The sequence below is a fragment of the Zonotrichia albicollis genome, chromosome Z (genome assembly GCF_047830755.1).
Source record: "Zonotrichia albicollis isolate bZonAlb1 chromosome Z, bZonAlb1.hap1, whole genome shotgun sequence".
Classification (NCBI taxonomy): Eukaryota; Metazoa; Chordata; class Aves; order Passeriformes; family Passerellidae; genus Zonotrichia; species Zonotrichia albicollis.
Window position 1 is genome coordinate 46,090,472 of NC_133860.1, and position 12,938 is coordinate 46,103,409.

At 34.6% G+C, this 12,938-nt stretch overlaps 1 protein-coding gene across 3 annotated transcripts in view; it reads left to right on the forward strand.

The window, feature by feature from the left end:
• RIC1 (RIC1 homolog, RAB6A GEF complex partner 1) overlaps nt 1-12,938 on the forward strand; it is a 46,880-nt gene that overhangs the window by 7,609 nt on the left and 26,333 nt on the right. For all 3 annotated transcript variants that reach the window (XM_014267833.3, XM_005488160.4, XM_005488159.4), the window contains exons 2-3: nt 2,555-2,662; nt 6,776-6,852. In XM_014267833.3, coding sequence (XP_014123308.1) covers nt 2,555-2,662; nt 6,776-6,852 — 185 coding nt within the window. The remainder of the gene's footprint in view (nt 1-2,554; nt 2,663-6,775; nt 6,853-12,938) is intronic.

The following is a 12,938-nucleotide window of genomic DNA, read 5'->3' on the forward strand; positions in this document are numbered from 1 at the left end:
TTAGTTAAATATATAAAACTAAAAAGAGGAGAGTATCTAACTAACTAGCCTTCCCCCCTACTTTTTTTTGGTGGTTTTTGGTGGGGTTTTTTTGTTTTGTTTCGTGTTTGGTTTTGATTTTTTGTTTGGGTTGGTTTTGGTTTTATTTGTTAAAATGAATGTTCAGTGGCTTGCTGTGCTTGGATCAAGTAGTTACGTTGACCTATATTCCTGTTTACAGAAATATTCTTGTGCCAATACACGTTTTCAGTCACTTTAGATATAATAAATGAGTTCAGATGTAAAATTTCTGTTTCTCATGTATAAGAAGAGCAGGATCTTGAGCTCTCCTATCTTTGTTAATCCAGAGCATTCACACCTCTGTGGAAAGCTTTTAAACAGGGTTAGGGTTTTCTTCATGTCTGAATTCATGCTTTTGAGTTCTGGAATATCTGGAAGTTAATAGTATTAGTGCAGTATTTCCTCATTGGACCTCTCACTAGGTAGCATTTGTGACCTATTTAATTCGAAGTGAGTCTGCTTTCTAACAAGAAGCTACTTAAACTACAGAAAGATAACAGTTTGAGTGCTAGCAATAATTTTTAACTGCTTAAGACCTCATCTGTGAGTCACAAAGCCTAAAAATACATTTGTATAAATCCTGTAGCTGATGTGTATATAGAATCCAGCTTCAAAGATGTAATAGCAGCTTTCTTGTGAATCGGTGTCACAAGAATTCTACACTATAAATACTGTAATTATATTCTGTAAGAATAGTAATATAGAAAGAAAATTGTGTATTACTGAGTTTCTAATTTTGCCAGCAGCTAAAATGCTTCAGGCATGGAAGTGCTTTAAGAATGATCTCCAGGTTTGCAGTAATGATTCAGATTACCAAGGCATTGCTTTTTCTCAGTATATCTAAGGCAGTTAGGGTGGTTCGAAGACAATTAGGGAAAGGCTGTGTAGTTCATTGAGAACAATCAGCTAGGGTCTGCTAGTAAGAATAATTAGTTATCTATTTAATGTTAAATAATTTGAGGCAAAAGAAGCCACTCAAATTGAAAAAGCTGGTTCAAATAGTTCTTAGGGTAAAGATTAATGTGCTTGTTATACTTCATAAATGTTTGAGTTTATTTTTGTTAATTCAGTTCTGTGTGGGTATGAAATTTAAAGAATAATGCCGTTATCGGCACACCGAGTCATACTGTGAATTTACAAAGGCTAAGGCTGCCCATGTGACACTAATTCAGCTTGTTGTGTACATGCATGAGGACAACATTTCATTGCTTTGTTTTATACTCTTTAAAATTAACATTCATACTTTAAAGTTAGGTTGTTTGCAACTCTACTTTTTCTGAAAGGAAACTGAAGGAAGTGATTCCAAATAGGATGGAATTCTAACTAGGATTACCAAATTCTGGAGTGATTGCCACTCACAAGATTTGTGGATAGAATGAATGTCTTATATTTATTGTACTGATTCTGCTGGTCCATCAAGTAAGCAAAGAACAGTACTAAATTTCTGTTACCTGTGGTTGTAATGGGGAGCTTTGCCTAGTGGTGTTGTGGTTAATTTCAGTAAAATGAGTGGTTATTCTCTACCCTCTTGTTTCCCTTTCAGTGTACTTTTTTTGGTACAATGGTTGATGCTCCAAATCTGAATGACAACTGAAATTGATAAAGTTAGGTATGAAGGTGAGGGGTAACTTCTTTGACAAAACAAAGAGTACATCCTGCTTAATTTAACTTTTGTGTCCTTTAAGTGCTGGAGGATAATGGAAGGAGAAATACCCATCTAAGCTGAAAACTATTATTGATTCAAGAACAAGAAAATAGAAACAGTTGTGCAATATATTTAAGGAGAATGAACATTTATAAGCACTAGAGCAAGGAAGAGCAACTTTGCATTAGGTTTTTTGTATTGCAGCTCTCCACTGCGTTTGTGAAAGGGAATGAAGGCTTAGTGCCCATGGTGGCTTTGCTGGTCTTCATCACCCCAAAGCTTTTCTCCCTTCCCAGAAGGAAAGGTACTAATGGGGGCACCTCATTACTTGCAAAATCCTTCCAGCTAACTGTAGAGGTGGATTTTCAGCAGGTTCTGACTACCTGTTCTAGAAAACAAATTTCCTGATTATCATTCTCTTTAATACAACGGCCTGCCCATTTAGTAGAAACTAAGCAAACTGTCTGTACCAAATATTCTATGGAATATTTCCTCCTAATTCATTTGACAGTCCATGTCATTATAGGAGCCTGTTTGAGGTGTATCTGTTCATCTTAAGCATCAGTTACATTTTATCTAAATTGAAACTATTTCTGTATTTTGTAATGACTCCTTACTGTGCAATTAAGTATTTTATTCAAACGTCCTGGATTTGAAAGAGTGAGATTAGGAATGACAGTGTGGCAACAGTTCTCCATGAAGTTCCTTTAAAGTTCCTTTTTAACCTCCTTCAAGGGAAACACGTAGCTGTTTAAGGAGACGTAGTTCTTTACAGGTATAGTGCAACATATAAAGCATTCCATTCCTACTAGATAGGAGATATAATTATTTATTTTTTTTTTCCTCCAGCCAAGTGTATTAATCGTAAGCTACAAGGAACTTTCAAAAGCAGCTTCTCAGTTTGGACCTTACAAACAAGCAGAATGGCGGCCTGACAGCACAATGATAGCTGTTTCGGTAAGTAGAATTTTTCCTTCTTGCTCAGGTTAAACTATTGCAAACAAAAGCTTCTGTTACCAATTTCTGTGTTTATAGAACCTTGCAGACTGTAAATACATTTAATTGATACTTGTCTTGTGAAAATATATAATAATACCAATGACTTTTTAGACAGTAGAAGCTTTCTTTTGTAGTATTCATTGATTTTTCCCTGTGAGAATGAACTGCAGCTCTTTGTCTTAAAACAGTGGTTAGATGTATTGGCAGGGGGTGATACAACATCTCATTACTTTAGTAATCTGGTAACATAATACAGTAATGTAAAGTTATGTGAATGAAATAAATAGTTGTGGACTTAGGTAACATAATTATGTTTAACTTGATAAATAGAGTTTAAAGGTGAGTCTTAACAGATGGAGTTGTGGACTTATTACTGGCTTTTGGTGGTTCAAAAATATTGCAAGTCACTGAGAACACAGAAACAAGGGCTGTGACAAGTGATATGTGAACTCTTCTGTTCGGAATCTTAGAGATGAGATCTTGTCTCACATGGAAATAAAGTCTTGTTTCATAGCTGGTGCTGTGTTCACAGTACTTTGGACTATTTCAGCAGCAGTATTTGAAGTTTGAGTAGCAAGGTGTACACAAGAAAGGTGGGACTACAGTTTATAAGAGTTGCAATATGGGATAATCCTCTTGGTGTCTTTTGGTCAGGTCTTAACATTATGACCAGATCTTAAATTATATATTGTTATCTTAGTGGAAAACACGAGATGATTTATGGAGTAGTTATTCTCTCTAGCAATATCATGATAATCATAAATCAGCTAAGCTTCCCATGGTCCAGTTTTCTTTTGCATAATGCAACTTAATGCAAGTAAATAGTTAGTCTAAAATGTTAAAATGGCCTAGAAGTATCTGATGAAATCAATGAAGTTAAGTATTTCTGTTAGTGCCAGATTATATTCTCAGTGAGTACTAATTATTGTCAATAAAGTCAGAAAGATTTCTGTAATTTTTGTTGTGGATCAAAAAGAGTTCTTCAATTTTATATTGCACCAAACACATTTTAATTAAACCTTTATGTAGTAGTTCAGAGGAAATTTGAATTCTTATATTTAATTACTTCTCATATTGTGGTTTTTTTTTCTGAGATGTTGTGATCCATTTGCTCTACAGACCTTGTGGTTCAGCTGACAGATTAGCTTTAGTTTTTGCCACTTCAGTACTGAACTTTAAATTTTTTCTGCAACTAAATGTGCAGTGCTCTTTTTGGCAGATAGTGTCAGAATGTAAATGCCCATAAAGTCTCATTTTGTGAGCTAAAGTTCTGTGAATTAAAATTCTAAATGATCATCATTTATAAAACAATGAGTGTAATAAGAGTTCTAATATTCTTTGTGTTTCATAGGATGATATTTCATCCCTGGGTGTACGTATACAAATTATATGGTTGAGCATGTTTGTTATGGTGGCCTTAACATAAGATGTTTTGTAGTATACTTTAAAAAAAAGATATAGTTTTATTTGGAACAGTTATTGAGTCCTACTGAAAGACGCATTTACTGTATTGCTGGTTTTGTTGTAGTGAGACAGGACAGAAAGTCAGTTTTTGGAGCTGTAATGAAGATAGTGTTTCTGCAGATGTGTGATTCTCTCAACCCAAGAAGAATTCTGTCCAAGTGAATAGTTTTCTCTTTTTTCTTAACTAACACATTCAAATGAAGGAGCAATGGCAAAGCAAGTTTTTAATGAAAAACCCAGTGATTTTGAACTGAATTAGCATCACTTAATTACTGAAGTCCTGTGCAACACCTGAACATTTCAGTTTGAAAGCTGAGTTAGGTGATGTTTATCACCTATTACTACCTGTGCTCATGAGTACTTGGTTGTAGTAATTTTCTGTAATAAATCTGTGTTTTAAGAAGGTGAACATAAGGCTTAGTACATACTTATTAGTGAAGTGGTACATTCTTCCTTTTTTTTTCCTTTTTTTTTTAATGACATCATCATATGGAATGTAGTCTGAATTTTATGTTCACCCTAACAGTGGTATACCATGTTTTTTGTTTCTGACAGCCCAAATATTCAAAGTGTCTTTATGGAAACAAATCACTTAACAGCATATGCTTTGAGGTAAATTTTATTTGTACTGCAGGCAGACTTTGGGCCAGCATATCAAGCTTTATAACATACCTCAAGTAACTGTATAAGTATGTAGTTAAACAAGCTTAAGCAATTTTCAGTGTCACCATCCCCTAGAAATTGTAACTTCTTTTTCCGCTAGTATCTTCTGTTGTTAAATTGTTGGCACATTTCCTAGACAGATCTTTTTTTTTCCCCTTATATTTTGTGGTTTCTTCTTTCATATTGCTGCCTTTGTGATTTTTCCAGTGTTACTGGGAAATACTTTTTCTTGTTTAGATTAGTTCATATATCCAGATAGCTAATTCTAGTAGTAAATCAAACTTAGGAATTGGGTCAAGATGCTTCATTATGGAGAAGTATAGGAGGCATTTTGATCCTTCCCATGTTACAGGCAGTCCTTCAATACAGACTGCTCTTCAGCATGCATTGCCATAGATAAGGCAGAGCTTTATTAAACATGGTAGCAAGAAACCATGTTATGAAATTCCTGGCAAGATTCCCAGTGTTTGTACTTCTGACTGTCGAAGATTAGTATGATCTTGGATGGCAGTGGATGGTTACTTATTTAGTAAGTTTCACTCAAATGTTTTTAAATCAATGAAACCTCTGTAAATGAATATGATCCATTTGCCAGAAGCCTGTGCTTGAATGCTTCTACACTTCTTCCCCCTCTTCATGGAATTTGAGGTTCTATTTAGAAATGAACCTGTAACAATAGCAACTTTGTGCTTTGAATAGTGTTCAGTAAGGCCCTTTGTACCTTAATATCAGTATAAAGATACTTCACAGTATTGTTTTACTCTTCTTTCCAGGATAAGGTAACTTAGAGGTTAAATATTTAATGATGTAATGGAATGAACCTGTAAAGATGTTAGAAATGAAGACGGTTCTCTACCACATAATACCTGAACATGATATTACAGCACACAGAAAAGCTTCCATTTTTTGCCACCCTGTCTCAAGCTCACCATTATTGTTCAGATTTTATTCTTGCTTGAAAAAGATACTCACTTTGAATGAGAATAATAGTGTTTCTTGGAATTCAAAGCCAAAACACAAATTTTCTGAAGCAAAATGTTTGACTGAAATGTGAATATCATCTATGAAATGATACACTAAGCTAACAAGAGCATTGCTTTATTCAAACCAATCTTGCCAAGAAATGTGAAACCATTCATTTCAGTGCTTTTTGTCTCCAGTGCTTTGGATACATGCCCAGCCCATATTAAAATAATTGGATGGAAATGCTATTTAACCAAAATGCGTTTACCGATTTGCCCAGAAAATAAATTCATGCTGTAAAAAATGACACTTCTTTGAACACATAACATTATTGGTCATCTACTTGTTTCAAGCTTATACAAGCAGGTATAGGTATGACTGGAACATCTAGGTAACTAAATTATTTGTTCCCTGTATATAGTATGAAGTCATTCTTCCAGAATGACAGAACGTGGCTTGGGATTGAATTATTACAGGTTTTGTGGTAGGTAAAGATAAGTGATGTGAGGATTTTTGGATGGCCAGCACTGAGAGGCAGTGCTAAACTCTTTGCATTCAGTAGTGTCCATTTGTGTTCAAGCACTTGGAGAGTTTATTCAGGTACTTCCCACCTTCTACTTTGTTTTCTACGCTAATTCATGTAGTTGATAGGAATTATTTAGAAATATTCAGATATTTCTACATATATGAAATAGCTGTCAGGTTTTATAGGTTTGTATGAGTTGGGGGAAAATTTCTGATGGACTGGTGCATAAACAGGATTGTTTTTCTGTTTTTGGATCTCCTGCCTAATCTATTCACTTGACTTTGAGGGTAGGTATGGATTTTATCTGGAATTAATATAAACACACAGTATTTTAAATGTCTGAATTAATGTATATTTGAGTTCAATATATGAGACATACATGGAAATCACATAAGACTAGCAGATTTTACTCACGCTGAGACTAGATATTTATCTTATCAGTATTTCTCTTTCAGACTGCAAATGGATACATCTTATTTTTTGAAATCCCATCAGCAAGAGACAAGTATCTTTATGAACCAATATATCCTAAGTAAGTATTTTAAACTTTGGATCATCACAGTGTGAAAAAATCTGACTAGACAACTTCTAAGCAGTTTTTATGACAAAAGATACTTCATTGCAGAGTATGTTTTAACACTTGATGAGTATATGAACCATCATTCCTATGAGTTAGAGTCAGTGTAGGGTTGAGTCAGAGTCAGTTCAAGTAGTTTGCTGTGTGCTGGTGTGATTCCTTAGGTCCTTCTTACAAGCTCTCAAAAGCCTTAATAGCAGGTAAAGTCTAATTTTAGAATTTGAGGTAGTATGTTGTGTTCATGATCTGCAACAAGATTTAATGATGCCTTTTGAATAACTCAGTTGAAAAAATGATGTCTTAGTAACTGTTCAGGTACAATTCAAAAATAGATCCTGTTCCCTCTCTTTTCATAACTCAGAGGGATTTTTTAAAAGAAATGGGGAATAAAATCCCAGTATTTTTGAAGACAAATGAATATTTTCAGTAAGAGTGTGCAAGTATTCTTGGTGCAGTATGTTATGTTGTCAGCTTCATCTTATTTTCCTTATTGTGAATGACAGAATACATCTTATGCATTTAAATTGTGAATGTATTTTGGGTGTGTTTGTGGTTGATTATGGATTTTACAAAATGCCCAGGACAAATTAAAACTTCAAGGAGTATATGTGTACGTGTCTGTGTGTTTAGGTAGGCAGAATCTGTAGTCATGGGTTGGATTGAATTTGTCCATGCACGTAATAGCACACTCTCAATTTCTAATTGGCTAGAAACTTTTTCTTTTTTTTTAATACATCTCTCTATATATCTTCATCATTGTGATAGCACTAGTCAGTTTATTTATTTTTTTTTTCACATTCATAAAAAAAGTTAAACTTGAATCATGAATCTCTCCACATGGTCATCTCTGAGGAGTATTGGATAACCTAAGATGTCATGTAAGAGGAAGATATTTTGACTTCTTTTTCTTTTCAGTATAACTGTTAAACCATGAACATTAAAAGGAAATAAAGGGGGTTTTCAAAAGTATTTAAATTCAAAATCTGTCTTCTTTCACAAATATGTGTAGGAAGAAATTGCTTAGCAGGTAGTAAATGATTTAAAACTGAATTTTCCTTTTTTGACTAGAAATTTTTTTGTGTGTTATGGCTGTAGTCCATCTTTTGACCTGTGAAATAGCTCTCAAAGCTCTGGAATTAACTGGAATATATTGTTGAAGCTTACTTTTCTTTTTTCCAGAAGCTTAAGACTAATGTAGACAAGTTATATTACTTTACTTGCCTCTTTGAAGAACTGAATAGCAGTTTTCAAACTGACTCTTCACATGTGGCTTACTGTCATCAGGGGAACAGGCAGACAGCCTGCTGCTGCAACTTGTCCAAATAAATAAAGGGATAGTAGATCCTTGTCTGTACATTACATAATGCAGAAAACTAAGCAGTAGTTTATTGTGAGTTTTTTCTTGTTCTTTTTGAAAAGTTTGGGGGGTGTTTTAATTGGCAAAATCTGAAAACTTACGAAAATATATATAAAACACAATAAAAGTTGAAAAAGAAGCTTTGTCAAGTTTGCTTAGAATATAACTTGTAGGAAGGCTTGAAAATACCTATTAGGCCATCAGTGACTAACCAGTCTAACTTTTATAAACTTACATAAAACTTTTATAAAAGTTTAGTCATTGATATGAATTGTTGACCTGAAAATGCATGTTTTAGTTGTTAGTTGTGTGTTGACCAATCAGGGTTTTAAAATACATTTGTATAGCACAAAAAGGACTATAATGCAAATTCTGTTCAGTAGAACAAGGTGTTTGTGTGTTTATAATAGGTTGCTCACAGTCTCCTAAGACTGTTTATTGTGTGTGTTTACCTTTAAGAAGATGAATGATCTGACTGAATTCACTGGGATTACTAGCTTGTCTATACTTAGCCCTCAATTTTGAAAACCTGAATAAAATTACTACTGCTCTGATTATATTAGATCAAAAGAAAGACACAGGTATTTGTGAGTGAATTGTGCCTCCTGTGATTGATTCTTGTGCCTCCGGTAAAATGATTCTTTAAGTTATTAAGATTGAATGAACTTCTTTTGCAGGTGCAGATACAGTGCGTTGCCCGTAGGCAGTCTCGCTAATTTACATTGTAGAGCAAATACTTGGCAGGGGTTAATCAAACAAAAACCCTCCAATCTAAAATGAACAAACAGACAAATGGGACCAAAAGCTAAAATTGAAACTTTTATCTTTCTTTTGGCATATATTCATTTTCCAAAGGCATTATTTCATTGAAATGGTTGGATTTCACTTCTGCTGGGCTGAACAATACCAAATTAGTTTTCTTCACTTTGAAGCCATTACAGATCAGTGAAAGGCCTTGTATGTGGCTTGCCTCATGCTTGAAAGGGGATGTCTTACTGTTTTCTCCCCCTGTAACAGTGTGTTCTTGGCTCCTTCCTCTGTGTTGGCAGCAGTGATTATGCAGCTGTGCCTTAAGTAAAGTCGGGTTGTTGACCTGATGGGGAAACTAAACCTGCCTATCTCCCTTTTTTAACTCTACCTGTCCCCTGCCCTGGATTCTAGTAGCTTATTTTGCAAGTTGGCATTTAATAAAAGGCTGGCATTAGAAAATGGTGACTTTGAAGTAGTACACTGAGTAGCTACACTGGAAGTTGAAAAGCATGAAGTGACTGTTCAGTGATGCTTGTTTAAGTCTTATGATTCATGGTAAAGCAATTGCTTGGAACATTTTGGCAGTCATGGTGGTATTAATTAGGACTCTTCCAGCTCTGTCTTGTGTGGTTATTTACCTATGCCGGGCAAAGTGAGAGAGAGGGCGATTACTTTTGGAAAAAGTATGAGGGAATCCTTGCATTAGTGAAGTGACATCTGCTGCAAACTAATTAGTAAAAACTGAGATGAATGTTCAGTCATGTTGTACTTTATTATTACTAATTGTTGATGTTTATTAAGTGCCCATATCTACTAACTTTTTGTAAACAGAATTAAGCCTGTTCTTTAGTAGCCCTTCTTTAAATGATAGTGGCCAGTTCTGGCAGAAATACAAAACATCACTGTCATGACTACAATGAGAAAGGGATAACCTCTTCATACAACTTTTTCTTGAACAGATTTCTTAAGCTGTGCATGTCAATGTAACAAGATGGTTGTGTGCTGGGAATACACACCAGTAAAATCCTCAGCTGCTCCAAAATACTGGTCTAGTGCAAAATTTCCTAGTTTATTCAATATCCTGAAGTTGAATTGCACCTAGGTTTGTTAACATGCAGGTGAAAATACTGAGAATGGTTGTGTTTAGATCCTTTTGTCAGCTTAGCTCCCGTTTAAACAAACTGTACCTATTTTACCATAAATGAAAGAAAAAGTGGTTAGTCAGAAAAGGAGGTACTGGGTATATGGTAGGTAATTTCTTGATTTCAGTAGTTTTTTGCAAGATTGGGACACTGAAGTAAAGTAACTTCTGGTACATTTTAAATAACTGCTTTAAAATTTGCTTGATAATGGTTTAACTTTGATTTGAAGAAAGGATCAAATGAGTTGCTGAAGGTCAAAATTGCTCATCAGTTGTCTGTATGGGAGAGGGATGTTTGTGGAGAAAATGTTCCTCCAATTGATAGTTACTTTTATACAGAGTTGTTACTGTATGTACCTTTGAGCAACATGGACCAGAGGAGCTTGCCTGTGTCTGGTGCATTAACAGCTATTCTAGCATGCAGCTGTTGTGTAAACTGTAATTGCATTTATGAAAGTTTTTTATTGGTCCAGTTTAAACAAAATGCTTCAAGGTGGAAAGCAAAACAAAACTCTATGAAAAGTGACAGAAACACTTGGGCTGTTTGTAGCTCAGTATGCGTTCTAGTATGTCTAATCGCAGCATGATTTTTTTTCAGGGCCAAGTCTCTCTTTTTTTCTCACTCTAATCAGCACACATTTAGTAAAAGAGCTAAAGTGTGAATTGAGGCTAAGATGCCATCCTGTTTGAATACCAGAGTCTTTGCTTTTCCTTATCTTTCAGTATTATGAAATGCAGAGATTTTGGAAAGTAAGGTTGAGTGAACTTCTCTTGCACCCTGCTGTTGTTCGTATTAAACCAGACAGAATCGGAGCCTAGGAAAATTGATTTTCTGTTTAAAAATGCACATTTCACATGATTGTCTCCTTTTCAAATCACCCAGTTGTAATGGTCTTTATATTCTTAAATCCAGTGTTTTAATGGAAGTACTAAAATCCAAAATTAACATTTGTTGCTGGACCCCACAAATCTGTTGAAGCTTGTTGTATTAGTAACTGAGGACAATAGCTCTCACGAAATTTAGAATATGTTAAATACTTAAAGAAGGTTTAGTGGGAAATACTTCTTAAACACTTTAGAGATTTAATCTGTATGAAATCTACTCATGTAGGTATAGTAAGAGTTAGTCAACTAACCTGTTCAGTATTATGCATATTATATGTAAAAACCTGTTACTAGACTTACATGATAAAACAAGTGCTCATGCCATAAGTGCAAGATATGAATATTTATATATAAAAAAGTAAACTTTTCATTTTTCTTGCTGGCATCTATTGGGTTTTTTTGTCATATTGTGATATTTTAGGAATGTAGTTTTTCTGTCAAAGAAAATTTTTCTGGCACTGTTGCTGTTTTGCTAGGAATTGCCAGTCTGTTCTTGGAGTGAACTGTCATTCATGCTTAATGAAAAACTTACAGTATCCTGCTTAATTTGTGAGACTAAAAACATGGGGAAGAAAGCAGTAATTGTATGGTTTTTAGTTTTTTAAAATTGAGCCAGAGTACCCTGCAGTTTTATTCCAGCTCTTGAATGCTTTGCTCCAGTTCAGAGCAGATTTGGAAGAGAATCAGTATTGGCCATTAGCCCACATTCTGGGATATTTTCTTACAGTGAGCACAAGTACAAAGTCCTGCTTCAATTAGTTCAGTCTGGTTTTACCACCTAATTCCTAAGGTAACTACAAGACAAAAAATAAAAAATAATGTAAATAGGTAAGATTGTAGCATTTTAAAATAAAATTTATCTCTGCCTTTGATTCCTTAAGGAAAGTAACAGTGCATAGAAGCAAATTTGCAGCTTTGTAAGCTGTGGCAAGGTACAGCAGAAATTTTTTGAGGATTTTCCAAATGAATTTGTATAGCTATTCTTATGCTTGACAGTAAAGAGGTGAGTAACACCATCAGAGTGGGGACTTCTCTGCACTGATCTGGTTGTTGTTTCTGTTTAGAGGTTTGCCAAGGAGAGTAACTGAAGTTTTTTTGCTTGAAGAGCATGTGTGACTTAGTGCTGAGGATATTTTTGCCTTTCAAAAAAGACAAAATCTAAAAATTTCACATGGCTAATTAACTAAATGTGGTAATTGGAGAGTGTTTTGTGTCAGGTTTCTTCAGATCCTCAAGTGGAGCCTGCATTTGGGGAGTGATAAGAATGTTGTGTAAGTTTAGAATAAGACCTCAGTGGTGTAGGTTATTAAGTCTCTGAAAATGCTTTGAAAATTAGTTGTTATCTAACCAGTATGAATTTTTGAAGAAACTAGTTCATATGATGTTTTTCAAAGCTGTATTGTTGCTTATATACCTGGTTACTCTATTAATGTCTTATCTTTCTGGCATTTTTAAAAGCTATCTATCTCCTTTTCTATAGCCTGATGGCTTAAAGGTGCCATAAATTACCTCATCAGTGGACATTTTCTTCCTGATTCAATGACTGAAGATTACTATGTACAAAGGTTTTGAACTTCAAACTCTGCAAGGGTAATAAGTGAGGTGTACAGTGAATTAACTTACTAGGTAATTTGTGCTCAGCATTAAGCTTCTGCTGAACCTTACCATTGTGGTTTTCCCTGTAAGATTTTAGGACTGTTTGAAAAATATATATATAAAACTAGATTAGCTGAAGAACTTTTATTAACCATTGCAACCATTGGAACCATATGGAACTTCTATTAACCATTATGGCACTTGCAAACTCTTGATGGTGGTTCGAGATGTTTTAACCTTTTAATTAAAGGGAAACACAGGTTGGATATCAGGAAAAAGTTTTTTACAGAAAGAGTGACAAAGTACTGGAAT